General features: G+C 55.6%; 1 protein-coding gene across 1 annotated transcript in view; it reads right to left on the bottom strand.

Annotated features, from left to right (window-relative positions):
• CCDC33 (coiled-coil domain containing 33) overlaps positions 1 to 26865 on the bottom strand; it is a 109415-nt gene that overhangs the window by 31707 nt on the left and 50843 nt on the right. Inside the window, exons 9-12 of the mRNA XM_044391948.3 lie at positions 26704 to 26833; positions 25945 to 26078; positions 25487 to 25558; positions 13723 to 13917 (exon numbers count right to left, since the gene is read on the bottom strand). Of these exons, the coding sequence (XP_044247883.2) occupies positions 13723 to 13917; positions 25487 to 25558; positions 25945 to 26078; positions 26704 to 26833 (531 nt within the window). The remainder of the gene's footprint in view (positions 1 to 13722; positions 13918 to 25486; positions 25559 to 25944; positions 26079 to 26703; positions 26834 to 26865) is intronic.

Below are 26865 nucleotides of genomic sequence, written 5' to 3'. Positions count from 1 at the left end.
GGGCCTCGGACTGAGCATAGCTCCCCAGGGTGAGGAGGAAGGGGTGTGAAGGGAGATGAAGGAAGAGAAGTCTTGGCCGCACCTTCGGGAGTCCTAGACTGAGGGAGGAGACAGGGCCCCACCCTGAGGAGCCCCAGTCTGAGGGGGTGCCACGGCCCTGCTCTGGAGCACAGCTGAGAAGGAGGCAGGACCCATACACGCCCGATAAGGACTCATGAAAAGAACAGATGGTGCCAACAAGGGCAAATTAATTGAGCGAAGCCTGTGTACATAGGCGCTGTGAACAGGCGGCCTGACGGCCCGGGAGAGGCTGGGGGCGGGGCAGGGAGCAGGGAGAAGCTGTAACGAGCACTTATCGATGTCTCCGTGGATCTGCAGCCGGAGCACGGCTATTGACAAAGCCTGTCTATAAATCTCCCGGCCCCGTCTCCAGGAACCTTAATTATGGGGCCTCATTACCCCTCACACCTCTAGGCACAGGGGACCAGCCAGGCGGCTGCTGACACCGAGGTGGGGCCGTGACAGCCGGGCTGAACCCCTGCAGCCAGAGATGCCCCCCTGGGATGCGTGGGGGACACGACCAAGAGTCCCGGGCCCCGCGGGGCTGATGGAGCTCAGCCTCCAGGCCAAGGGCACGGCCCTGCAAACTTTGGAGCCAGGGAGCTCAGGGGTCACGCTCCAGTTAGTGTTGACTCTGGCAAGCACTTTGCCCCTCTGAGCCTCAGTTTCATCATCCGTACAATGGGGAGAGGGACGTGGTGAAGCGTGAGCCAGCAAAGTCTGTCCAGGGTCGAGCACAGTGCCTGGCACTGATGGGTGTGTAACACACGCCCCTCCCCTCTCCCCTTGCTCACCCTGCCTGAAGCTCCCTCGGGACAGCAAAGCAGCCCCAGGGGCCACGAGCTAGCCTGGACCTCACTTCCCAGCATCATATAAAGCCCTTTCTTCTTCTTCTTCCTTTATGGTTCTTATTTAAGTAGGTTCCATACCCAGCACGGAGCCCAACGTGGGGCCTGAACTCACGACCCTGAGATCAAGACCTGAGCTGAGATTAAGAGCTGGATGTTCCACGGACTGAGCCACCCAGGCGTCCCTCATATAAAGCCACTTTCTGAGCAGGATGGAGTGGCACAAAAACAAGGCCTCTCTGTAGTCATGTCTGAACACAGATAAAACACGAACATTGTTCAAATCACGAAAATGCCCAGACAGCAGCCTTCCCTAGCCAAACTGAGTGCCTGCTGCTTCTTTACCAAGGACCGTCTTAGCCCTCTTTTGTCCCTGCTGCCTCTGGATGAGAATTAGCTCACCTCCTGAGAGCATCCAACCGGAGCCAAGCCCTGTGTCCTCGAACCCTCCCCCAAATCACCTCCCTTGAGCTGGATCCTTTCTGTCCTTTCCAACACACCCTTCCTGATGCCTACCCCCCCTCACCCCTTGGCCACAACGAATCAAGAAACCCAACTCGATTTGATCATAGGTGTGCTCTTGGCTGTCTTTGGCTGGAGGGACTGGGATTCGAGGGCAGAGCACCTGTCTCTTTGGATTCTTGTCTTCTCCAGGTGTGAATTCTAAGCTGTTTTCAACCCCCACCCCTTTCATCATTTCTGTGAAGGTGTGTGTGCTCCTGCGGCCCATTCTTCATCCCCTCCTCAAGTCCCAGAGCTGGGCTGCAGTGAAGGGGGGAGGTCCCAGGGGCCACCTGCCAGGTCTCTGTTGTGGCAGAAGGAGCCCCAGGCAGGACATCTGGGTATCTGGAGGGATCCAAGGAGGCTTGAGCTGAGGGAGGGACAGTGGATGGAGGAGGGACTGCGGCGCTGGAGCTCCCTCTTTCCCAGCGCTCACCGTAGCCCCTGGAAAGCCAGCACTGGGACAGTCAATGGAAAGGGAGGGTCTTCTGATCCAAATGTGCAGGCCTGGTGAGCTGGAAGGAGCAGACTCCCAGGGGCTTTCTGGAGGGGAGCTGGCACGGCGGGGCCATCCCGTAAGGTACTTGCGGTTTGGACAAGGGTAGGTCCCCGTCCCTGGGGGCATACCTACTTTGCCTCTGCCTCTCCAGCCCCACCTCGATTCTTTCTCAGGGGCCATCATGTCCTCTCCTCACCCCCATTCTCATTGGCTGGACCTTTTCTGGCTGGTTTGTCCCTCCCGCCTCCAGCGTAGGCGAGCACATTCGCCCTAGCCTTGAGTTTCTGCCAGCCTTCACAAAGTGTTTCTGCTTTCAGACTCCTGGGCACTGCTTCTGGAAACCCATGTGCTACCCTTTGCCTTTGGAGACCTGGCTTGTCACCCGGCCTCTCCTGGCTACTTTTCCCCCTCATGACTCACCCTCTCCCGTGAATCCTTCTGGGCCCAGACATTCACAACACAGGTAGTAGTGAGGGGACGGAGTTCTCCCATTGCCTGGGTACCTGCCCCCCCCACTCAGTCTCCTGGGATGCCTGTGTCCCTGCCCACCTCTGTCCCAGGCTTCAGTCTCAGAATCCAAATCCCGATTAGCCAGACCATCTGCATTCAGCCAGCCTTCACTCCTTCCTCAGGACCAGCCTCCCAGAGTTTTTAAGCTCCCCTCCCACTTTTCAGGTCCAGGTCCCAGGCCCCTCCTGCCAAGATGGCAGTGAAATCCTCAGCTGGGCAGAGGACTTGGAGAGGTAGGGCAGAGACCCTTACAGAGTGGGACTGGATTCCCCAAGGGAGGTTGTCTGATGGGAGGGTCTTGGAGGGGCTGAGAGGGTTGGAATCTAGCCTCTAACCGCCACCCCCCCCTACACTGTTCTCTTTACCTTGCTGTGGATGATAAGACACCAGAGGCCCTTCACAACTCATAGACCCTCTCCAGGCACCATGGGACTTTTGCAGGCAGCCTTCAGGGTAAAGGTTACCATCATCCCATTTCATGGCCGGAAAGACTGAGCTTGTTGTAGGTGCTGGCTGGGACCTGAGCAGAAAGCAAACTCCCCACCTCCGACTCAGACCTGTCATCTCCCTGGGTTATGTGGCTGCTTTGGAAGGGGCACTTTAAGCATTTCTTGGGCACATTTACTGAGCACCTACTGTGTGCCAGGAACCTGGGGTGGGCGTGCAGGAGGGAACATGAGGCGGGCAGAGGAGAACAGCCAAGGCTTGAAACTGTGAGTGGATGCCATGGGGTTAGGCATGGGTAGAATATTCTGGGTTGGGGCACAGGCTTCAGAGGTCACGGGGGTAGCGGGCTGAGGGACTCATGCTGCAGGCGAGGGAGCCACAGACAGGTTTAGGGCAGGGGCAACACCTAGATTTGTGCTTTGGATAGGTTTCCTGCTGGCTATGTCCTAGAATGGAGGGGGCCAAGTACGCAGGAGGGCCCCATCTGGGCTGTCAGCTCCTGGTCTCTGAGCCAGCTTGCTGAGGGAGCCCCCCACCCACATAAAGGAGAGGGAGGGACCTTCCTCTCGGCCTCCATAAGGCTCTCCCCACACTGTGAAGCAGGGCTCTCCACGCAGCCAGAGGAGGGAGAGTGAGATGCCTGCAGTCCCCCAAAACTGTCCTCCACGGGCGTCAAGCCACCAGGCCCTTGCCCTTGCTGGCCCTTCCAAATCCCCAGACCACTAGTCAGCCACCCCTGGGGGCCACGTGCTGGGGTGGATTTGCATATCTGAGAGTGAAAAACACTGCTGCAGGGGCTGCTGAGCCCCCCTTTTGTCTGTTTGAGTAAGAGTGGCTAAAGGCTGAAGGATAATTAGTCCCCCGTGGGCAATGCTGTCCCCCCTCCTTGAAGATTTAAAGGCACAGCCCACCTACTCAGCCCGTTTCTCCTCCCCACGGTTCCCCTGCTCCAGCCCCTCTCTTGCAGCCCCTCCGCCCCCTCCACGCAGTCCTGGTGGCTGAGGAAGGGACGTCTGCCGCGCAGGAGCCGATGAATGGGCATTTTATCTGATTAAACTGGGAGTGAACTGGCCCTTCTCTATTATCTTTGGACCTGATTGGGTATTTAACACCAAATGTATTGTGTGTATGTGTGTGTGTGTGCGCGCACGCGCACGTGCACAGACTGGGCTTTTCTAGTCCATGTCAGGAGGAAATTGGATTGTACTGAAAAGCATTTAATCGGAGCTCAGGAGTACAGCGTCGTAGGGTCACTGTGCTGGGGGAGGGGCTGTTCTGCCCTTAGCCTTGGACAAGCAGGGCCCCTGCCTTGGGTCCTGTGTGTTAGAGGGTCCTGCTCTGGCCATCTCAGGGCTGCCACCTTCCCCGTGGGCTGACCCAGAGCCGAAGCACCCTTCCAGACCACAGCCCCACCTGAGACCCCGAAATTCCCCCCTACTCCCAGGGCCTGTTCCCCTGAAGACAATGTGAAAGGTCTCACATGATCATTGGGCCCTTAAGGTATGGGACAGAAACAGCCTGGTTAGAGGTGAAGCGGATGTCTCCTAGGATATGGGGGACTAGGAGCAGGGGCTGGGAGCCGCTCTCCTCATGTTGCCAGGGGCCAGTGTGGAATCTGGGAATTCTCTTCTATTTGTGAAGAAAGAATAGAACATGTTTGATGGTTTGTTAGCTACAGCTTAATTGATAACTTTTCATTATTTGGGGTTCAGACGTATGGTGTGTAGACCTCTCTGCCTATACTCTCAAAGGTTTGGGGTGGGCCTGGGGAGGGGACCTGCAGCCCCAGAGCTCTGTTTTGGTGTTTTACCAGCAAACTGAGGCAGCCCTCCCACCCAGACAGATGGACCAGGAACGCGATGAGTCGAGCTCATCAGGCTGTTGAGTTCTGAGTCACGAGGACCGACCAAGGCAGCTGCAGGAGCAGGCATGGAGCCCCTGTGCTGGACCAATGAATGCTCTCCCTCAGTCTTGCCCTAGGGTCCTGGGAGGGCTACTGAGCTTCCAGCACTTTCCCCAACTGTAAAGTGGGGATGATAACTGTCCGTCCTTCATCAGGTTGGTGCAAGGAGGAAATGAGATTATGATGAAAGTTCTGGGAGCAGAGTAAGAGCTCACTAAAGATTGATGGATATAATTGGTATTATTAAAAGAATGGGCTAAGCTGGCAGTTTGCAGAAGGAATGAGCCCCATTTCCCAGGCGTCACCCCGGGTTTCTGTAGTCCCTCCTACCCTCACCAATCGATGCTTCAAGCCCTCAGCAATTTATGGCCTCATCATCATGGCGTTATTTACTGAGAGAGCCACACTTCTGCCCCCCACACCCCGTGTTTGATCAGGAGCTGAGATGGGCAGTGACAGAGCGCGGTGCCAGCCGTGTCGCTAAGGAGCAGAGCCAGAGGTCATCCTACCTCCAACTGCCTTGTTTGTCAGATGAAAAAGGAAATCATCAACACCACGCCCCTCACTCCACAGAGGGGAGGGGGGCAGCCCGGGCGACTGCTCAGGTCAGCGGCAGATCAGAACCGGACCCAGGTCTCTAGGTGCCCCTCCTATCCCATGCTCCCCTGGCTGTTAATTTTCTTGCTCCTCTGGTGGGGGGTTCTGCCCCAGTGGGCCCCTCATCCACATCTCCTCTCAGCCTGATCTTTGGGTGCTTGGGGCAGGCCCTGATTTGGCCAACCCTCTGTCCCGTCTATTCCTTAGTCCTCAATTCCACACCTTAAGACTTCCTCATCTCTCACTGCAGGAATGCAGTCTCCCCATTTTACAGAAAAAGAAACTGAGGTCCTAGCTTGAGGACTAGTTTGGAAGGAAGGGACTAGCTTGAGGGCCCCACAGTGCCTCTTGGTGAGACCCCCGCCAGGGTCCCACCTGGAGAAGAGATATGGAGACAGACAGACACACAGACACAGACACATAGGTAATCTCAACTCAACAGATTCCTCTTACAGGAACAAGTTCACTAACCTGTACTTCTTTTCTACCAGCAAATCAAAGATCCGTCATGGCTTTCATACTAATAACCACTGAAGACTAATATCTGGGGGGCAGGGGTGGGGTGGGGGTTAGGGTTAAGTACACTCCCCCTGTGCCCCCATAATCCTGAGCAGACTGCACCCCAGTCCTGGCCACCCTCTTGCATGGATCCCTGATGTGTCTCTCCTGCTGAATTGGGGCTTCCTGAGGACAGGGACTTCCGTGGGGAGTTATCTTTAAGTCACTGTCACTGAGCTCAGGATGTGCTTCCGGAGAAGGGTCAGAGGGGCAGGCCTGGGTGAGGTGTGCTGCTTCTCCCCTCCCCACCCCTCTCTGGCTCGAACACGGTGACTATTAATACGCCTCCTGCAAAGTTTCCTGCATTGCCATCCACTCTCTCGTTACTCCTCTCCAAAGCCTCAGCTGTCGGGTACGGGGAGAGTATTCCCTCCATGCAACAGAAGAGACAAGCCCAGAGAGGTGCAGTGATTTACCCAAGGTCACACAGTTCTTGAGTGGTGGAGATGGGACTCGATTCTGCTTGAGCTGCACAGATGAGAGGGCTCTGCAGGGCAAGGTAACAGGGTGTGGCACATAGCACACGGACAAAAACCTGGCCGAATGAATGAATGAATGCCTGTGCCAGACTACAAAGTCAACAGGGAAGGAGAGAGGCAGCTCGAGGTCCATGGGAGTGGGGGAGCACTTGACATTTGTTCTCTGTGCCCCCTTCTTGGCTCCTCCAGCACTCTCGTTCTTGGGGCAGCCCCTGGGGCTGGTGCCCCCTTTCTTGCCAGCCTCCCCATTGCTGTCTCACTCCCCTTGGCCCCTGCAGACTCCTCCCGAGCTGGGCTGGGAGGCTTTGTCATTGGAAGTGTGCCTCCCCTTCCAGATCCAATCCCTACTGTCTGTGGGGCCTGCGACAGGGGGTGTAAGAGGAGGCTCTCAGCATGTGCCACCCTCCCTCCCCGGAGGGCCATCCCCTGGGCCTATCCAGGCTTCTCCCTGAAAGTACTCCACTCTGGGGAGGACGGACTTTGAGAAGAGGCCTGCGTGGTTCTCAAGAGCAGGCTCACGTCCATCTGAGCAGGGACTCCTGGGGTCTTGGATACCCAGAAAGTGATCTAGAACTGTGGGCCTTGGGCTCTAGGGCACATTTACCCAACCCCACGGACCCTTGCCCTATGAGAGGGGGGAGACGAGTATGGGGGAAGGCCGGGAAGGACCCTCTGAATCATCTAAGGATGGTACCCCTCCATCTGGTCTAATAACCCTGTTCCATGGGCCTGGGGGCCAACGTCACTTGCTCCTCTGGTCAAGTTGATCAGGAAGACAAGTGCACTCCAGTGGCCAGTGGCTTTCCCTGGCTGGGCAGCACCGGGCTCCCCACCTGCTCCAGGGACCAGGCAAGGGGTGGTGCACCCACAAGTGTGTGAGAATGTGGAGTGGGGGAGGGCAGCTGGCCTGCGGGGGGCCTTGCTCAGCGCTCACACACACCAAGAGACAATAAATCGACAAACACTTAATCTCTCTGCAAATTGAAACGGAGCCGTAAATATCTGCTGCGTCCCAGCCGCTGAGTTATGAGTCTTGTTTATTAATCTCTTTAGTCCCAGGTGATGGATGGGGGAGGAGAATGGCCCACCAGAGACTGGGAGGGCGGGGGCACAGAGGGGAGAGGAGTGGGCCAGGGATCTGGGAACAGCCCTTCTGGAGAAAGGGTCAGAGGGCGGAGGTCTACAGGACCCGTGCCTCCCCCCGCCCCCCACCCCCGCTTCCCCCACCATCTCAAAGGGCCCATGAACAGTCCTAAGCCTCCCACACAGCGAACAGCCCTTCGGTTTCCAACGCACTGCCATCTGCTCTTGTTAATCCTCCTTGCAGCCTCGAGAGGGGGACAGGGGAGAGTATTCCTGCCACTTAACAATGAGGAGACCGGCACAGAGAGGTGGCGTGATTTTTCCAAGGTCACACAGCTCTTGAGTGGTGGGGACCGGAGTCTGCTAGGGCACATGGAGAGAAGGGGAGGAGGGGCTGCAGGGGGGCCGAGAACAGGGCACAAGTACGATGGTCTCCTTATTGCTTCCTTCTTACCTTTCTCCCCTCCCTCCCTTCTTCAAACGCTAGTGCGTGCCCTCTCTCTCTCCGTGTGTATGTGTAGGAAATGGTGGAAGAAGATAAGGACAGAGTCAGGAGCTGGTGAGGGTCTCAGCTGAGCCTGGGAGCTGGGAGAGCTGCACACTCCAAGATCTGTGTTTAGGACTCCTCTCCCCCCAGTGCCAGACGCTGGGCTCACAGTTGAGGGGCCGCAGGAGTGCAGGCGAGGAGCTGGGGAGGGCTGGTGTGGGGTGGGTGTGACATGGTGCTTGTGTGATGAACGTATGCCCCTTCCTGGGCCTCTGGCCAGGTGGACAGGACAGGGGTGCTTACAGAGGCGACAGGACAGTAGACAGACCCGGCAAACTGGGGCCAGGGGCACTGGGCAGTGGAGCAGGGGGCTACAGAGAGCGAGGGGCTGGAGCGAGAGGGATAAGGTGACAGCCATGTTTTGGAAATGTGTCTGGTGGTTTGTATGGCATGGGCGGGAGGGGACACTGAGTCAGGCGCATCCGGTTGGAGGCTGTTAAGGTAGGCGCCAGATGGCTCTATGTTCTCCCTGTCTCTCTCTGATTCTCTGGTGTTTTCTCTGCCTTTTGTGGCCCAAAGTATCGGGGCCTTCTGGTGGGGCTCAGACACAGGCCCCGGGCGATCTGCCTCCCAGGTTGGGCTCAATCTTACTCGGCTCCTGGGGGCCAACCCCAGGCTCTGGGGCTTTGTGACCCCATCACCCCAGACAGCCATTCCTGCAAGTCACGGACACTTGGGACTGTCATACTCAGGTAACTACAGCCAGGACCCATCACCTGCCACCAGGTGGTGCCTTGGGAGCAGGCCTGCTCTGAGCTTCTCAGCTGCACCAGCCTGCAGACTTCATCCTGGGTGGGGGCCCCAAGGGCAGGACCAAGGCTCTGGTCACAGCACAGGAGCCCGGAGGAGGGGAGAACTCCAGAACATCTGCTCCAACCTCTGCTGACAGAGGAAGGACCTGGGGCCCAGAGGGAGGATGGGAGTTCAAGGTCACTTCAAGGAGGTGGTGAGAGCTCTGTGAGAGCAGGGGACAGTGCGGAGCGGGGCTGGGTGGGCAGAGGGCGTGTGCCCTGTCGCTGAGGGTGTGGCAACCATGAAGGGAGCAGGGCTGGGGTCAGGAGGGCCCAGGCGGTGCAGGGTGACCCTCTTCCTGGTTCACCTGAGTCTGTCTCTGATGTAGCACTGCAAGTCCTATGGCTCGGGGACCCCTTGGTCCTGCGCAAACAGGGATGGCTGGGTGCCCTCGGGCCACTCCAGGCAGGCACACAGGACCCCACTCCCAGGTATCTCTGCTACACCACCGGCCCCTCCTCTGTCCCATCTGGCCCTACGGGGCAGTTAAAGCAGGGTAAGCAGCTCTCCTGTGTTCCAGGCTCAGGGACACAGTGCTCAGAACCACCCTGGGAAGTTGTGGCAGAGCCAGCCCCTGTCCACCTGCCTGGGGGGACCCTGGGCTGGGAGGCCTGCCCTCCCGTGGTCTCAACCCCACCTCTGCTGCTGTGCGACCTGACAGACAGCACCATTCCTGGGGCCTTCCTTCCTCTCCTCGCCCATGAAATGGGGCCCTCTTTCTTGGGGAAATGTCCAGAGGAACTGAAGTCAGCCTACCACCCTTAGGAGAGGTTAAAGGGGGTGGTGCAGCGGGGGAAGTGAAGTTAAAGAAATGAGGATCCAGGGATCATTCTGGGGTCCAGCAGACTTAGGAAAGGGAGAGAGACAAAAGCTGCACACAGAGGTGGGCGGGCATGTGGGGACCACGATGGGGAGAGATGGAGGGAGGGGGAAAGGCTTTCAAAGAGAGAATGAAAGAAATGAGTTATTCCAGTGTGGTGAGGTTGGAAAAACTCCACTGAATCTTTAAACAACCCTTGTCAATTATTCATCTGCTGCTATGAGGGCCCTCTGGTCTGCCACAAATCTCTGAGCACAGGAGGAAAAAAGGGAGGGAGGGAGGAAAACAGAGGGAGTCAGAGAGAGAAAGCCAGAGAATTAGAAAGAAATTGAGGAAACTAAAGAAAGGCAGGAGTAGGAAGAGGCAGAAATGGAGAGAGGGTGGGGAGAGAGAGAGGGAAAAGGAGGTGTGTGTGGGGTTGGCAAATGGAGGTATCGAGGGGGAGAGAAGAGGGTAAAGGCCCTGTGCTAGAATTTCTGCACTACCAACAACACCGAACACACACTTCTTGAATAGTAACCGAGTACTTCTGCCTCCTCCAGGAAGCCTTCCTTGCTCCCCTCTCTTTACTGAGGGCTCACTAGGTGTGCCCAGCAATGCTGGGTAAGTGTGGCACTTAAGAAGATAAATGGTCTTGACCATGCCCCTTTGCCATTTATCCCTTGCCAAGTATTTCCTGTGTGCCTGCTCTGCGTCTCTCTGTTGTTTCTTGGAGTGTGGCTCGCTGCTGCCTGCTGGGAACTTCCAGGGCTCAGGGCCTTGGCCTCTTCCTGCACCACCCTCCCCCCTGCACAGCTGGACACAGCACTGGGCAGCCAGCAGGGGTGGGGGGTTCTGGGTTTCTGGCAGGCTGGAGGAATTGCTGAGGTCGCCACCGCCGGGGAATGCGGGATCCGGGCACACAACGGGGGCTTTACAAGCCCTCTGCGAATGGAACCAGCCCCTCATCTTCCCTGCTCTTGACATTGCCTGGCTCAGCATGAGGTGGGCTCGGGGAGGGGGGTGTAGGGGTGAAAGGGAATGCTTGCAAGTTGTGTAATGTTTGGGAGTTCATGCTCAAGACGAATCTTAACGACACACTCTTCACACTCAAAAGCCCACCTCTTCCAAAAAGACTCCCTGGGTTGCTCAGAAGGGAGATGGAGGCTTCCTCCAGCTCTGCCAAGCCCTACACCTGACCTGAGACCACACCCTCGGGACCCTGGTCCCAGGGGGTCCACTCGGGACAGGCGCTTCGCACCACGTGGACAAAGTGGCACTTGAGAGGCGTGTGTTAAAACCAGTCCGAGATGGGAGACCTGGCTGGCCTGCAGCTGGGAACGAAGCAGACCCAAGGGTGCACTAGGGGAAGGGAGCCTGGGAGGGCTCGTGGGGGCTACAGCGCTGGGACTGGCAGGCCCTGGGGCAGCGGGGAGCCTCTGCGGCCTCCCGGCAGACAGGGGACACACCCTGTGTCCCCCCCATTCCCCTCTCCCTTCCCAAGGTGCTCCCTTCTCCAGAAAATGTTCAATTTCCTATTAAGCCAGAGTAGGCTCTGGAGGGACCCAGAGGCAAAATTGTTTCTTGGGCTCTGGGGGCCGCACTACAAAACCAGACAGACAAACTCCAGGAATCGGGTGCTGCTGAGAGGCTCACAGTCTGAGCGCAGTGGCGGGGTGAAGAGGGAGGCTGGTGGTCGCTGGCTCACCGCTCAACCACGGCCATGTCGCTGGGCGCCCACTGCCGGCCCCCCAGGCCTGCTGCTGACCACACACGGTGATGGTGCCTGGTGCCAGTGCCACCCCGCTGTGTGCCCGTGTTGGTCGAGTCTCTTCTCCTGCCCTGCGACTCTATGTGCAGCTTCCGTGCTACCGTGTTCTGTGTCTGCGCGTCCTACCGTCCAGTGCAGTGGAGTCACGTCATAGGGCTGGGCTCTGTCGCTGTGCCCCCATACGCCACTGCCCCCTGACTGCATTTCGGCACTTGTCACTTTGTCTCGTTTGCATGAGCTGGTTTATTGCTACGTCATTTCGTGTGGTTGCTATGGAACGGTGACCCATGGCTACATGGCCACCTGTAATTTCACGGAGCTGCACATTGTTGTTACCCAGCCACGGTCTATTGCTTGGGACGGGGCTCTGCTGGCCATGTGGATGTCTGGGTCCTGCCTGGGTCCTTGCAAGCTCTGGTGAGCGGGCAGGAGCTGGAGCTGGGGGCTGGGTCTGCAGGACGACCTCTGGCAAAGGATCAGAGGCGGGAAAAGCTGGATGGTAAATCTGAGCCGAGAGAGAGACAAAGAGAGAGAGAGAGAGAAGGAGGAAGGGACACACGATGGGTTGGAGGACTGAAGGCAGGGTTGGGAGGGAAAATGGAGTGGATCCAAGAGTCAGGAACCAGGAGGGGACAGGCTGGGCCTGACACAGGCTGTGATGGGGAAGGGGGAAGAGCAGGCCCAGTGTACTGAATACTGCGTGAGAGTCTAAGGGAGCCCGTGCTGTCAGGTTGGCTGAACAGTGCAGGGCTGGGTGCTCAGGCCTCCGCACCTACCTGTTTTCCCCTGGTTAGAACCAAGGCAACATGGGAGAATGGGGTCAGGGTCACCCCACCTCAGGGCCTCCTCATTGCCATCTTTCATCAAATTAGAAGAGTGGACTACATGCCCTCTAAGCTTCTTGCTGATGATCTTGCTGTCCAGCCAGGGCTTCCATTACATAGCCCAGTAAGTATTCACCACCATCTATCTTGCCAGGTGCCCAGCAAGGGGGAGGGTGGAGGGACCAGCCCACCGACAGGTGTACTGGGTGATTCCGGAGGGGGCGTGCTTCTCTGGACACATGCACCCAACTCACAGCCGCTCTCATCGCCTGTGGGTATAGGGGAGCCCTAAGCCCCCTTGCATGTGCTCAGAGCCTTCCAGAATTTTGTCTTAGTGCCCTTGGGCCCTTATTTCTCTTCCTCCCCTCCATTGCTCACAACGGTTACTCGACCTCTTGCTCAAGAGCAGGTCCTGCTCTTGGCTAACCTGCTGCTGGCCAGTGCCGCCTCTGAGGGTTGAATCCTTAGGACAAGGCGAAGACAGACCACAGGCACTATTCATGCTGCCAAAGTCTCCAAAAACAAGGTCTGAATGTTTATTTTTAACCCAGTTGAGAGCTAAGCTGGCAAGTCAGCCCTGAGCACTGCTTTCCCAAGGGGCGGAGGTGAGAGACGGGGGTGTAGAAGGTGGCCCATGGGAGCGCTGGCACCTGCTCTGGGGTGGGAGCATCCTGGGCACTCCCAGCAGACAGCAACCTTTCCTATTCATCTGATGCGACATGTTCCAGAAAGGTGCAGAAGTGCCAGGGGAAAATGCGGAGGTTTTCGGTGGAGAGGGGAAGGTCCTGAGAGGGGGAGCCCCGGGGCTTCCCTAGGGACCAGTGGCCTTGGCTGGGGCCTTTCCTCAGGATCTTTCTGAGCAGCGTTCCCCATGGGACCCGCTGTGGAAGAAGGGAGGAAGCCGCACATGAATTCACCTGTGGTACCCCAAGTGGGGACTCTGGCTGGACTGTCTTTTGGTGGCCCGTTCTTTACTTCCCTGCATTAAGGGGTCAGGACCCAGCACTGACCCCTCACCAAATTAAGACACCACCTTGGCCACCTTCACCAACCCTTTCCCAGCCCCTGTTCAACCACTGTTCCCATGACCAAGGACACAGACCCTGTGACCAAAGATGGCGCCCTCTTTTCTTTGAGCCTCAATCTCCTCTTTGAGAAATTTAACCTAATGACTCAGAGGGGCTTCCCCTTACCCAGGGGACATGCTCCTGAGAAAGTTCTGGGTTGATCACTACTTGAATCAATGGATCCCTGTCTTACAAGTGTTGCAAGGGTTTGCTTTGAAGGAAATTGTGTGGGAGTTCCATTCGAAACGTGAAGAAACTCTGTGAAATGAAAAATCCACACCTTCCACCAGTTTCGCTTGGGGGGTGAGTCACATACAGAGTGTGCCTGAAGGGAGGTCTCCTTGCCACCTGAGGCGTGAACCAGGTGACAGTCAAAGCCCTTCCCTGTGACCCCTATGGCCGCTCTGGCCCTCCCAGCACTGGGTGGAGACACTCACCATTTCATAGGACATCCTGGGCACCTGAGGCTCTATCTCTGTTTCCTGAGACGTAGATGTGCTGGAGTCCATCATAGAGCTCACGGTGGCCTTGGACCAGGACTCACGGATGGTACCCAGCTTCTCGTCTAAGATCTTGGGGTCCAGGATGGGCAGAACCTGGCTGTTGTTTGGCGTCAAGAAGTTTTCCGGCTTCTGGGAAGAGAAGGTGCAAAGAAACTTCTGGGTCTCTCTACCACAAATGTCCTTTCTAGATCCCCCAAGCCGCTCCTCTTCATGGCTCAGGGAGCCCTGCATGCCTGGCCCCTGTCTACCGCCTACCACCTGCCCCCTTGCTCCCTGGGGTCTTACCACACTGTCCTGGCCAACCCTCCAATAAGCCAACCTCTCCTGCCTCAGGGCCTTTCCCTCTGCTGTGCTCTCTGCTCAGATAGCCTCATGAGTCTTTACACGGCTGTCCTCTTCTCGTCGTTCAGATTTCAGCCCAGACGCGGTCTTCCCAGAGAGGCCCTCGCCTTCAAGAGAGAGGCCCATCCTCTCTAAAGTCACCCTCCTCCAATATATGCTCCAGTCACATTATCCTGTTTTACTGTTCACAGTTCTTAACTCTACCAGAAAATTGAACTTGCAAAAACTGATTTTGCTTGTTTACCGTCTGCCTCCCTCTGATCCCCACACTAGAGCGCAAGTGACAAGTAAGCAGAGACTTTGTTTATCCCCAGTGTCTGCCTCATTGTATGTGCTCAATAACTATTCGTCACAGCAATAACCAAACCGTGCCATCCAGGACTCTCACATTTGGTACAGTAACCACAGCCTTGAAACTCGCCATGCCCCTTTGCCACCCTTTGCTGGGGAGATTTCTTTTCTATTCCACGCCTGCCGTTAACCTCCCACCTATCACCTGTTCAACAGTCTCCTCTCTCTCTACTCTGCTGAGCCTCCTCCTTGTCCTCCCAGGTTCTTTTTCCTCTTCTCGTCTCCCCTTGGCACAACGGCAGCTCTCATCTCTGCTGGTCTAGAACTCAACGCCACTCAGATCCCAGCCTCTCCAGGAAATCTGGACGGCCTCCACCCACACCTGCTCAAAGCTGTTCTGGGGTCTTCCAGCCCCGAAGCTAGCTCTCTCTGCTCTCACACGGCTCTCTAATGCCAGCCTCATTTGCCATTTTTGTTTTTCTGCCCAAACTTTAAGTTCCCTGGGCTTAGGGACACGTGTGATGCTCCCTTTGAGGAGAGGTTACTTTAAAGCTCTCTTGGAAACCCGTGGTCAGCCCTAACACATGCATGTTGTTCAAAACTGTAGGGACCTCAGAGATGACCTTCTACCCTACATCAGTTGTTGGAATTCTGTCTTGGCCACGTAGCAGATAAATATGCCACAGTCTGTGCTAGAAGCAAACAGAACAATGGGCACAGTGCCAGCCAGCACAGGATGAGCTCAGGGTTAGAGGTGCCTGAATGTCTGACCCTGAACAAACAGAGGAAGACCAAGTACGGGTGGGCCTCTCTTGAAGTGGACACTATATAAAAACCCACACGTATGAACCGGATGAAGCAGGACAAGCACCCTTCACTTTACCACTTGGATCCTTTAAATAATGACTCCCTTTTAAATAAAATTTTGTATGCAGAAGTTCATGGGGCGCCTGGGTGGCTCCGTCGGTTAACGTCTGACTCTTGGTTTTGGCTCAGGTCATGGTCTCAGCGTCATGAGATCGAGCCCCGCGTGGGGCTCTGTGTTAGGTAGAGAGTCTGCTGTAGAGTCTCTCCCTCTCCCTCTGTCCCTCCTTCCCCTGCTCTGTTTGTCTCTCTTTCCCTAATAAAATAAATAAATAAAGTCTTCTAAGAAAAATAAAATTTGGCATGCAGAAATTCATTAACATGAAGTCTCTTCAGGCTTATGTCAGTAGAGTAAGGGATAGTCATGCAAGGACAGATGGATCCAGTCCAGGGTGGGCCTCATCTCCCACCCACCCCGTCAGATGGGTACAGGGACAGATCATTCCGAAGAGAAAGCAGCTCTATGAAGGTTCTTGGAAGGAGAAGAATGAAGCCTTGGGTGGGATCTTGAGGTTGATTTTGGCACCTATTGTACTTCATAACCAAAACTCCTGGGCCTGTTTTGTCCCTGGGCTTCAGGCCTGGCTATCTCTCTCACCTGCCTCTCCCAGTGGCTATGGTTTAGGGAAGCCAAGGTTCAATGAGAGGCTCCCCACTGAACACACCAGTGGCTCTGTACAGCATCTGAGTCAGGTGGTTTGTGGTTGTTTTGTTGTCCCTGCGTTTTAGATAGGAAAAAGCACCACATGTGTCTGCTGCTCAGAACAGCTGAACACCAGACTGGCTGGAGCAGGAGAACTACAGAATGCATACCGGATGGACGCATGGGTAGATGGATACGGGAGAGAACGAAGGAGAGAACAACTAGCCAGGCAACGACGAACTCCCCATTGACCAGGTGGCCCCTGGGACTGGGGCGAGATGCTGATTCAGGACCTGTAATGACATCTCTCCTCATTTCCAGGCAGAAAGCCAATCTCGCTGCCCTGGATTTCATAGACTGCCATCTAATCCAGTTAGGGGAGGAAGTGGAAGTAATGAAATCAAGGGAGAGGTCTCCAGAGGTGCCCCATCAGCTCTGAAAGCAGGGACACACTGCAGAGGGAATCCCTTCCCCCATTGCCTGTCTCCCTCACATCTACCCTGTGGGGGCCCAGCTGGATAAATTCAGTGACCCAGAGCTGACATGTCTTGGGCCCCTGATCAGAGCTGGGCACTTACCAGATACTTAAAAAAATTTTTTTTTTCAAAAGAAAGGCAGATCATCCCATGTGGCGCCTCATTTGGATGTGTCTGGAGCCTTGGAAGCTTGACTAGCCTAGGTCCTCCTGCAGCTGGACCCTGAGAGCTTCTTTGGAGGTTCTAGCAAGGGAGGGCAGCAACTCGTACACCCTTGACGGAAGAACAGTCCTCCTCTAACTACAGAGCACAGCTTCGGGACGGATGCATGCAGAGCAGTGAGGGAGAAAGGGGACCCTGCCGAGCCAGCCAGATCAGCTGAATCAACCCTGGTGATCAATGGGGTGAGAGATGTTGCAGCCAGATCACTCTGACATCCACTCACCAGGTACTTTCACCTGGATTCTGAAATTATGGATAATTCATTTACCTTTTCATCATCAAAACAAGATTAAAATGACTCTGACCCCTCAGTCCAGACCAGTGACTTCACCTTGTCAGTCTCTGGTAAGCAGGTTGTAGGGGGAGGATGTTCTCAGAAGGCGGGAAGGAAAGGCCGAGTATTTATGGATGTCAACTCTTCTGCTCCTTCTGACCCCTAGCTGCTCTTCCTGTAGCCCCTGCCTGACTCAGTGGATCTTCTCTGCTCTGCCGTCTCCATGGCTGGCCCTGGACTGTATCTGTTCCCACAGCTGTTTCATGCTAGTACCTCCCCACCTCCCACACCCATCCTTGCAGGACTCCTGCCCACAATTCTAATCCCCTCCTTTAATCAACTTTGCCAGGATCAATCCTGGTCTGGGAGTTGAGGGCAAGTGAGTGGGTGACTTTTATAGAATAATCTTTAGATTCCCGTATAGTAGAAGCCCCAAAGGGAGGTCCAGAGGCAGTTGCTCTTGTCATATGAGCTAAGTGGCACCAAGAGGCTCACAATACCCCACACAGTGCCTAACTTCTCCTTAACATTGTCTATATAGACTGCTCAGCTTCGGTCTGCCCACATTGTAGGGAGGCAATTGTGCCCTCTCTTCCTTGCTTCTCATGGGAAAGGAGCTTGTCTGGGGCTAGAAGAAGGGGCCAGGGTGCTTGAAATTGTGGGTGGTCAGGTTGGAAGATAGGGGAGGGGGATAATGCTAAAATGAGGATGAGGAGAGGGTAGGGCCTGGGGGACTAACTCCTCCCTATTTAAGCCCAGGCTTACCTAGCTCTCCCCTTTTCTTCCAGGTGGGGGTGGAGGCTGCTGTCCCACCCCACAAGCCTGCCTGTTTGTTTTTCTATTTGGCAGGCCTTGCCCTGCTGGCTGAGGCAGCTTGGGGCTGACAAGTGGCCCCTCACTCTGTGGTTCCGTGGCTGCAGCATGTCCTGCTTCATTAGGGCTGTAATTGGAGACCTACTTTGAAAGCTCAGAGCAATGCACAACAATGCACTGGCTCAGACTCGCTGCGCAGCCCACCACTCCTTGTGCTGCCGCAGCTGCCCCACACCACGTGAGTGTCATGGTGGAGAGAAGACTCCCGTTCCTCATGCCTCTCAGCCCTTGCTGTTGCCTGCAGAGGAGGGTCTGTTGAGACAGACCAGGCCAATAGCATCACAGGCTCGAGGCTTCTTGGGTCACCTGTTTCCTCCTCCTCCCCTAACATCTTCTGCCTCCCTCCTACCCAATCCATCCCCTAGATCCCTGATCATGCAAAATGCAACAGTTCCAGCCTGCCCTGGCAATTACAGACTAGCCACGATGCAGCTGCTGTCCTTGGTGCTGAAAGCGCCCGCCTTCCGGCCTGCCCGCCCCTCGCCCCGCCCTGAGCCTTCTCGCTGGAGCGCACAGGCTCTTAATTCAATTAGCTGGCCCTGAACCCTCCCCAGGGAACCCGGAGCGGAAACTGACAAATTCTGTTTAACAAAGACATTTGTCCCCCGCCCCGCTGGCCTTGGGCTCTGCCCGCCTGTATCCCGCTCATTAGGTATCTAACAAAGTGCGTCCCAAGAAATCTGCTTCCAATCGCTAGTAATTCAGGAGGCCTGATGCAATTTTCTCCCTGATAAGGGTGTCTCGCCCGCTGGCAAGCACCATAATGAGCCCTGTGCAGCAGCTCCCCGATCAGTCACTGCTTTGTCATTTCCTGTGGCCCCAGTTGTAGGTTCTTATCTCCTCAGCTGAAGGCGAGGCTCAGAAAACGGGGGCCCTCCAAGAAGGTTTGCTGCCTCCCATGCATATTGCAAGCCTCATTATGGCATCCCGCATGGTCTTGCAGCTGCAGTAGGGCTCAAAGCTCTGAGTCTGTCTGCCAGCAAAGAAGGGTCTGAGTGTTAATCCTCATTGGGGCCATAATTCGTTCTCCAGAAAATGGTTTCAGAGGGTTAATCTAAAAGCAAGTTGTGGGGTCAGGGACGGGTGCCAGTGATAAGGATATTTTAAAATTCTGGCAAGGATTTTAGTATTAAATAGAGCCCTGCCTATAGCTCACTGGACAGTCTGTGGGCTCACTCTTGTGAGTTTGGAATCTGGGCTTTCTGCTTTTTTAATCTTTCCCATTGGGTCCCCCCATTTACATCTAAAGAGAGCTTTCCAACATGTAGGTCAGATCACATCTTCCTGCTGCCCAAAGACTTTCCCTAGCTTTGAACCACTTTGAACCACCACCAAAGTCTAAACCCTGCATCCTGGCATCCAGGTCCTCCACGGTGTAGGCCCCATCTAACTCTCCAGTCTCACTTCCCACAACAGCCTCCACATGTCCCAAGTGCTTCAGATACCATTGTGCTTCCATGCCTTTGCACCTGTGAATCCTTCTGCCTGAATCACCCTTGCTTTGCCAATTTTCAAGCCACTCTTTGAGGCAGAGTTCAAACCATTCTTTTCTGTGACTCTTCCCCTGACCTTTGTATGCTCAATGCACTTCAACCAGAACCCTTAGCAAAATGGGTGGTAACGATCTGTCAGGGTGCTTTACTGCTTGGCACAGGTTAGGAATCTAAAGAATGGCTAATGAATTCATGCCTGAATGACCTTGGATGGAGCCGGGGTGCATCTGGTTTGGCTGAAGAGAGGTCTAGGCTATGGTAGTGTGGCTTTGAGATGCGGAGAAACCCAAGAGCAGCCTCCACTGTCTGAATAGTTTGGTCTGGAAGTTTTGCCCCCTCTCCTCCCCTCCCTCTTCTTCAATGCACCGATTGTGCATTGGGCTCACGGGAGAGCAGAGCCAGCCAGGGGAGGCCCAGATGTCCAGCTGCCTGAGCCATCCCTGTATCCTGACTCAAGACATTCCATCTCTGGCTGGGAGTCACGGGCTCACATTCTCAAGGCAGCAGAGTCCTGTGTTGGTGAGGCATCTGGAAGGAGCCTGCAGTACAGCTCTTGGTCCAGCCCTGCCCACTCATAGGCCAGGAAGCATGTTTTCACTTCTCCTCCACAGCCCCCAGCTCAAGGCAGGGTACACTGGGGACTTCAGCAAATCTGGCCCCTAGAGAGATGATTGTCTGTTTGTTCTCCATTTCTTCATTCCCTGAAAAATTGTGTGAGACCAAATGTGGGGCTGGTGATGTTTATCTTCAGTGCTTGACAAGGCCTCCTGATGTCCTTATGGATGTGAATCTGGTGGAGCGGCTGTCACGAGGGGCAGGCGCCGAGTGATGGATTGCAAGGCTCCATTGTTCCCCTCCCCCAGGAACCCTGTCCTCATCTCTGACGAGTTCAGCACAGTTTGTCAGCAACTACATTTACACATGCTCCTTCATTCCATTTTCACTGCATTCCTGACGGGTAGGGATCACAACTCCCTTCTGTGGATGAGGAAGGTGGGTCTCAGGGTGGCTAAGATCCGTGGAAGATCCGGATTCAAACCCAGACCTGCGGATGCACACTGTTTGTGTAGGGGGCGTACGTGGAGTGGGAGGGAAGACAGGCAGGGTGTTGTGAGGCCGTGGAAGACTAAACGGTCTTTTTTCTCTGGATCCATCATCGTCCTTGTGGTAGTGTTTTCCGAGCTGGAGTCTTGGGGATGGGGACAGAACCCTCCAGAGGACGGAACCAACCAGGGAGGCTCTCGTGCCATCCTGAAAGCCGAGCCTTCCAGGCAGCTATGCTGGTGAGGCAATGGGGGCAGGTTTGTGTTGGGGCCTCTCTGAGGACCAGCTCAGGGCTGTCATATGTGGCTTTCAAAGAAATTTATAAAAACTAGTCAAAAGCCAGCATGATTCTGCCTACCCCTGCTCTCCCCTCCACATTTGTTAAACAGCCACTTGTCCCCACTTTGGTCTGGTCTCCAGAGAGCTTTGTAACTGATTTGAATAAAAACACCAGGGCAGCCCTGTGCATGGCTTGGAAGATCTGCCCCGCCTCTCCCTGCGAGAACAGGGAAGGGGGAGGGTCAGACAGGACTGTGGGAGATGCCCCTTCCCCCAGTGGGTGGCAGCGGGCGCCACCTTCTACTCTCCTCAAAGGCACCCACCCTGTGCCAAAATCCAAGGAAACCCATGGGTTTCAAGACCTCCCAGCATCTCTCAGGGTTGTGGGCTAAGAAGGAGGCAGCCACCCATGTGAGGGGCCCCATTTTTGCCTGGTGCCCTGGTCCTCTGCCTAGGTAAGACTGGATTCCAAATCCCAGCCTGAGAAGGCACGCTGTTGCCAAACACTCAGACGACTGCATAGACTTGTCCCACCTTGCGGGAGGCACATTTCCATGCAAAGAGGCAGGGACTGGCACAAGGAGCACCTATCATGTGCACGCTGGGCTCCAGTCCACATGGGTCAGCCTAGAAAACTTGCTCAGTGTGGGCCTCACTTCAAAGTGGTTGCCTGCAAGCTGGAGGGCACCCAGGATGCTGTGGGATCTTGCACCAGTTCATTAAAAGAGGCAGACTGCTTAGCCTGGAGAAGCACAGACTCCTGGGGGACCAGATCACACTCTTCAAAGAGCAGAGGCCAGCATCAGAGGGAGAATGGAGGAGAGATAGGGTTATTCATATATGTACATGTGGAGTAGCCATAGGTTTATGGATTCTTAGTGCCAAATGGACCCCCCAAGGCCAACCCCCACTGTATGTACAATAAAGGGAAGTTGGCCATCTATAGGCAGGTGTCCATTTTTTAAGTTTTTGTGAATCTATGTGAGGTTATCCAGCAGATCACTCTAAGCAGAGGTGCCTGTAGAGAAGTCCCATCAGGGGGACCCATCACCAGCAGAAACAGCTTCAAGCACAATATCCAAAACCAGGAGACCACTCCGTCCTGCCATTCACAGAAACCGCAGGCTTTGGATGGCTGACCACATGCCAGTGTCCCCACAACCAGCAGGGGAGGCTTACCAAGGTCGCACTGCAGCCCCAGATGGCGGAGCCAAGAGCCTGGGGGCGCAGAGAGGGTGGGCTCAGTGTGAGGTGGTCATTTTTATCTGTTGTGGCCGCAAAGCCATGGGACAGGGTGTGTTTCGTGGTAGTGAGCTGCCTGTCACTCGCTCACGCAGAGCAAGAGTAAGACCACCTGCAGTGGATGTTGTGAAGGAGAATCCTGTCCAGGGTGGGCTGTTGAGAGACACCTCCGTGGTCTCTGCCTTTTTGGAAATTCCACAGCATTCTTGTTCTCAGAGCTCTGAGAACGGGTGATGGGGAAGCAGTGGGTGTGGGGAGACGGTGTTCACCCAAACCTCAATGAACCAGGGTACCCTGTCTGTCCGGCAGAGGCCCAGGAGAAAGAGGATGTGTCCTCAGGAGGGAGGTACCCAAACAGGGCATGCGGATTTATTTCTCCCGAAGCATCACCTTTCAGTAGCACATCGGACTGTGCGGTGAGGAATTGCCCTTAAGATGGAATTGTTAGTCACAGGGACGAGGGGCCCCGAGAGGCCCATTATCCAAGCCCCCCCCCCAAGCCGGAGTGTCCACAGGACTCTGAGATCTCAGGCTACGGGCGGTGGCTCATGGAGCTTTGAGCAAAGTTTGATTCGAAAGATGGCAGAAGCCATGGTGCTGGTCCCCAGGCTGGAATGCAGACGTGATGGCCAGGTACCTTCCACCACGGATTTGCAGATGGCGTCTTAGGTAGAACCGTAAGAGGGAAGGAATTCAGAGCCTATCAGGGGTTTGCTATGATGGGCTTTCATCAGGCCTCTTACCAGGAGCTGCTGTCTACTCATGAACTGACTTGCTCATTGTCTGGTCCACACTCCCTGCTCTCTAAGAGCACAAGCTTTATGAGGGTATGTAAGACCCCTAAAACCAGGACAGTGTCTGCTACATAGCAGGGGCCCAGAGTTTGCGGTGGCGCAGAGGACATCGGTGCTGTGACAGTGAGGGCGGTGGTAAGGGATGGAGGCAGGGGGTGGGCCCTCTGCACTCAGCTGCCATGCCATCCACCTGTTCGTCCCTTCTCAACACGCTCCCACTACCCCGTAGAGAGAAGGGTGCCAAAAGGTCTCAGACTCGAGCAGAGAGCCATGTCCAAGCCCGATGAGGGTGAACTCAAGGCAGACGGGCTCCATGGCTGCCGGCCCCTCCCTCTCCTCATTGCAATTCACTTTTCCACGGGGCAGCCAACATTCTAGTCCTCATCACATACATGCGGAATAAAAGAATGAACGGCGGGTGCCCTGGCTGCAAGGACCTATGCCGAGCCCACCACATTAGCCCCAAAATTGGAGTTCAAGATTCTAGAATCAAAGCGAGTCAGTTGTCGGCCAATTCACAGAGAGTGTCACCACGGAAGAGTTTAGCCACAAAGAGATGTAGCTTCTGTGTGTGCCAGCGCAGGTGTGAAAACGTCTGTGTGTCAGCTTGCCTGTGTGTGTGTGAGCATGTGTCTGTGTATTAAGTGTGTGTGCCCATGCAAAGGGGTGTGTGTGTGCCTGTCTGTGCCTACCGGGCTGTCTGCGTGGGGGTATCGCACACGGTGGTGTGAGAGAGCGTGCATGGGTGGCACCGGGTGTGTGCTGAATGCTTGGCTGAGAATCTGAATTTCCTCTAGTACGATTTTCCTGGTACACACCCAATCTTGATCCCTTTCTTTTCCTTTCTTCTCGGAAATCCATTACTGAAAGGTTTTTTTACCCGCCTCCAGGGGGAGGGGGGCTGGGGGAAGGGGAAGCTAAAATCACAAGGCCCAGATCAAAACACTCAGCCGCTAAATGAATTCGGCAGCGTTTTCCCGCATGACTTGGAGGGATAATTTAGTGAGGCCGCCAGCTGGAAGGAAAGGGATTAATTCTGCACTTAGCACAGCTCCGGTGAATAATTCATCACTGAGACCTTTGTGCCTAGCCCCTGGGCAACCAGGGAAGTGTCCTGTCCACCTGCCTGTTGCCTGCCTGGGCCCCCCAGTGGCCTGACCAGGAGCACTTGATGCTGCTTTCGGTCCTCAGGACACATGTGCCCCCATGAAGGGACAGGAGGCAGGGGGAGGTGAGGAAGGGACAGGCAGTGGACACTGACAGACTCTAGACCCCAAGAAGAGGCCATGGAGGGGTGAGCTCCGATCTGGGAAATCGGTGACATTTTCTCCAAGGACACTGCTTCTTTCTTGAGGTCTTTTGCTGCTTCTGTGTCATTCCCTCTCAGTACCTTCTTGGTCCTACACCTGGTGTGGGGTGGGGGTGGGGGTGAGGGTGGGGTGTCAGGCTGTCTCTAGCAAACTCTCTTTTGCCAGGAATTAGAGGAATCGGGAATTAGAAGACAATGCAGAACATTCCACGGGGACTAGTGCTGATGGGAGGCCCCAGGTACTCACCAGAGGCCTTGTGGGGACACAGGTTCAGGTGGCTATGTTCCCAGACATATGCCTCTTACCCCACAGCACGTAATTCCCTGTTTCTCCATGGGTAAGGTTACAGGGCCAAGTATTACCCCAGTGCTGGTGGTGGTTTTTCCTGGTGTGGGAAGCCGGAGGGAGGGGGCTGACACAGACGTCAGACCCTGCCAGTAGTTTCTGGGTTCATGCTCCTGAACTGCTCACATTCTGGCTTTGTGACTATGTTAGCATCACAGACCAAGAAAGGGGAAGAATTCCAGAAGATGCTGGCCAGGTGCACTGGAGCCAAATGACCAGGGTTCAACCGGGACTCAGAGTCCAGGGACAGCTGGCTAGAGGAAGAGATCCCATCCATCGGCAGGGCTCAGCCAGTGGTATCTTTCCACTTGGATCAACCCAGCTGTGGTAGGCAGGATTCCAAAAACAGCCCCCAAGTTTCCACACCCTAATCCCCAGGACCCACACCGATGTTGAGCTTTGACCCCTGTGATTATGTTCCATGGCACGGCTGACCTTAAGATGGGGACATTCTCAGAGTGGGCCTCTCCTAATCACATGAGCCCCTTTAAAAGCAGAGGGTTTTCTCTGGCTGCTGACAAAAGAGAAAGAGAGTTGTGAAGTGTGGGGGGATTTGACTTGCCTGCTGGCTGAAAGATGGAGGGGGCCATTGTGAGAAGGAATGTAGGTGACCTTCAGCTGCCGAGGGGCCCCTTGGCTGGCAGCCAGCAAGGAAATAGGGACCTTGGTCCCATGACTGCAGGGAACTGGATTCTGATGACCACCTAAATGAGCCTGGAAGCACATCATTCCTCAGAGCTTCCAGAAAGCAGTGCGACCTTGCCAACATCTTGATTTGAGCCCTGCTGTGTCAAACGGCCTACCTGCAGAAGTGCGAACCCGTAAATGCGTGTTGCTCTAAGCTGCGAGGTTTGTGGTAGTTTGTTACATGACAACAGAAGCTGAAATCCAAGTTCACCCTTGTAGAACCTTGATCCCAGTGAGCCAGGCTTGGCTTGGGCTGGGTTAGAGGCTGACTCCCAGGTCTGGGCGGCCCTCTGCTTTCAACTCTCCTCTTCCTAATCTCGGCTTTCGGTCTCATTTTCTGGAGCCTCAAATCACCCTCAGACATTTCTATCCAAAGCAGCAGTCCCCTCCTCCGGGAAGCCCCTGGCCCCAGCCCCTGAACGAGGCCAGCAATTGTGAAGGAGGTTGGAACCCACTGCGGGGCTACGGGAGCTGGCACATGGTTGCCAGGCCCTGCGCTTCCCATCCCCACAGCCTTACCTCAGAGGAAAGCAGCTGGAAGGAGATGTCCACTGTGGGGGCCTCACCATTTATGGTTTTCAGCTTGGTGTCCTGGGGAGGAGAGCAGAACCGTCAGCCCATGCTGGCCAGGGCAGCTTCTGCCTCTGATCTGTCCACTGCTCCGGATTCTCCAAGAAGGGGCCTGCTGGGGGCACTGTCTGGGGATGAGTGGGAGGCAGGAGCTGGTCCCTGCCTCTGCTCACCCTCACTGCCTCGAAGTATTTTAGGGCTTCCCTGTGTTTCTCCTCATGTTGCTTGGGGCAGGAGCTCGGGGGAGCTCCTTATACCCGACAGTGGTTGGCTTCCGTGGTGGGGGCCCTGGTGGAAGCTGCTGGAGAAGCCAGAGTCCCTGGTGTCAGCGGGGTAAGGCAGAACAGGGTGGGCTGGGGCGGGAGCAGGCCACCCAGCACGGGCTCCGGTCAGGGCGGGGCACTCACGGTGATGGGGAGCCTCTCCACACGCAGCCCATTCAGACCCTTCCCCGCCAGCATCTTGCGATACAAACGGCTCTTTAGCGGCAACACGGAGACGCCCAGGGGCTTGCTGAGGGTCCATGGCTCACTGCCTTTCACTGTAGGGGGAGGACCAGCTGGAACTCCCACCAAAGCCCCCACCCCAGGCCCCTCGGATCCCAGTGTTGGAGACCCCCGCAGGCGCCGGATCCTTTGGTACCCAACATCCAGTTCTACCACGTCTCACGTTTCTGCCTCCTGGCCTTGCCCTGCACACGTCTCCTCCTCTGCTCTTTAGGGCTCTCTGAGTTCAAGACCAGCTGTCAACATATTCTGTGCTTCTGGGTGTGTATATGGGTCTACCCTGTCTCTGCCCTTGGGGGCTTACTCTCTCCATGTGGAACTAAGACCATGGATCAGCTGGCTCTGAATCCGGTTTCCCCTCTATGCTGTGAGCCCTGGGGGGATCCATCCCTCCCTCCTCCCTGACACATATATAGGGAGGGGGTAGTGGTGCAATAAAAATGCACGGGTCTAATATGGGAGTTGGACCCATGTGTGCTGGCCCATGCCAAGGAACAAGGCTGAGGAAGCCAGCCAGGCGCTCCTCCACCTGTCTGCACGCACTAGGAACCGGGCCCCCTTCACCCGTCCCCGCAGGGGGCAGAGGCAGGTGGTCTGACCACCCTTCGTACACATGTCCTGATGCCCGGCTGCCCTCGCACGGCACCAGGGGGCACTCACTGGAAGCCGAGGAGTAGTACTCCAGCACCAGGGCTGTGTCTTCCGAGAAGTTGGTGGCTCCGTCTCGGCCTTGGAAGAGGAAGGATTGGTTCCATGAGGGCAGCTCCGGGGGTCCCCCAGGTTTGGACAGCTGAAAGGAGACAGTGGGAGTAGGTGGTGGGG

The sequence above is a fragment of the Ursus arctos genome, unplaced genomic scaffold (genome assembly GCF_023065955.2).
Source record: "Ursus arctos isolate Adak ecotype North America unplaced genomic scaffold, UrsArc2.0 scaffold_28, whole genome shotgun sequence".
NCBI classification, from domain to species: domain Eukaryota; kingdom Metazoa; phylum Chordata; class Mammalia; order Carnivora; family Ursidae; genus Ursus; species Ursus arctos.
The sequence above is the reverse complement of the archived record's forward strand: the minus strand, read 5'-3'. Positions and strand labels throughout refer to the sequence as shown.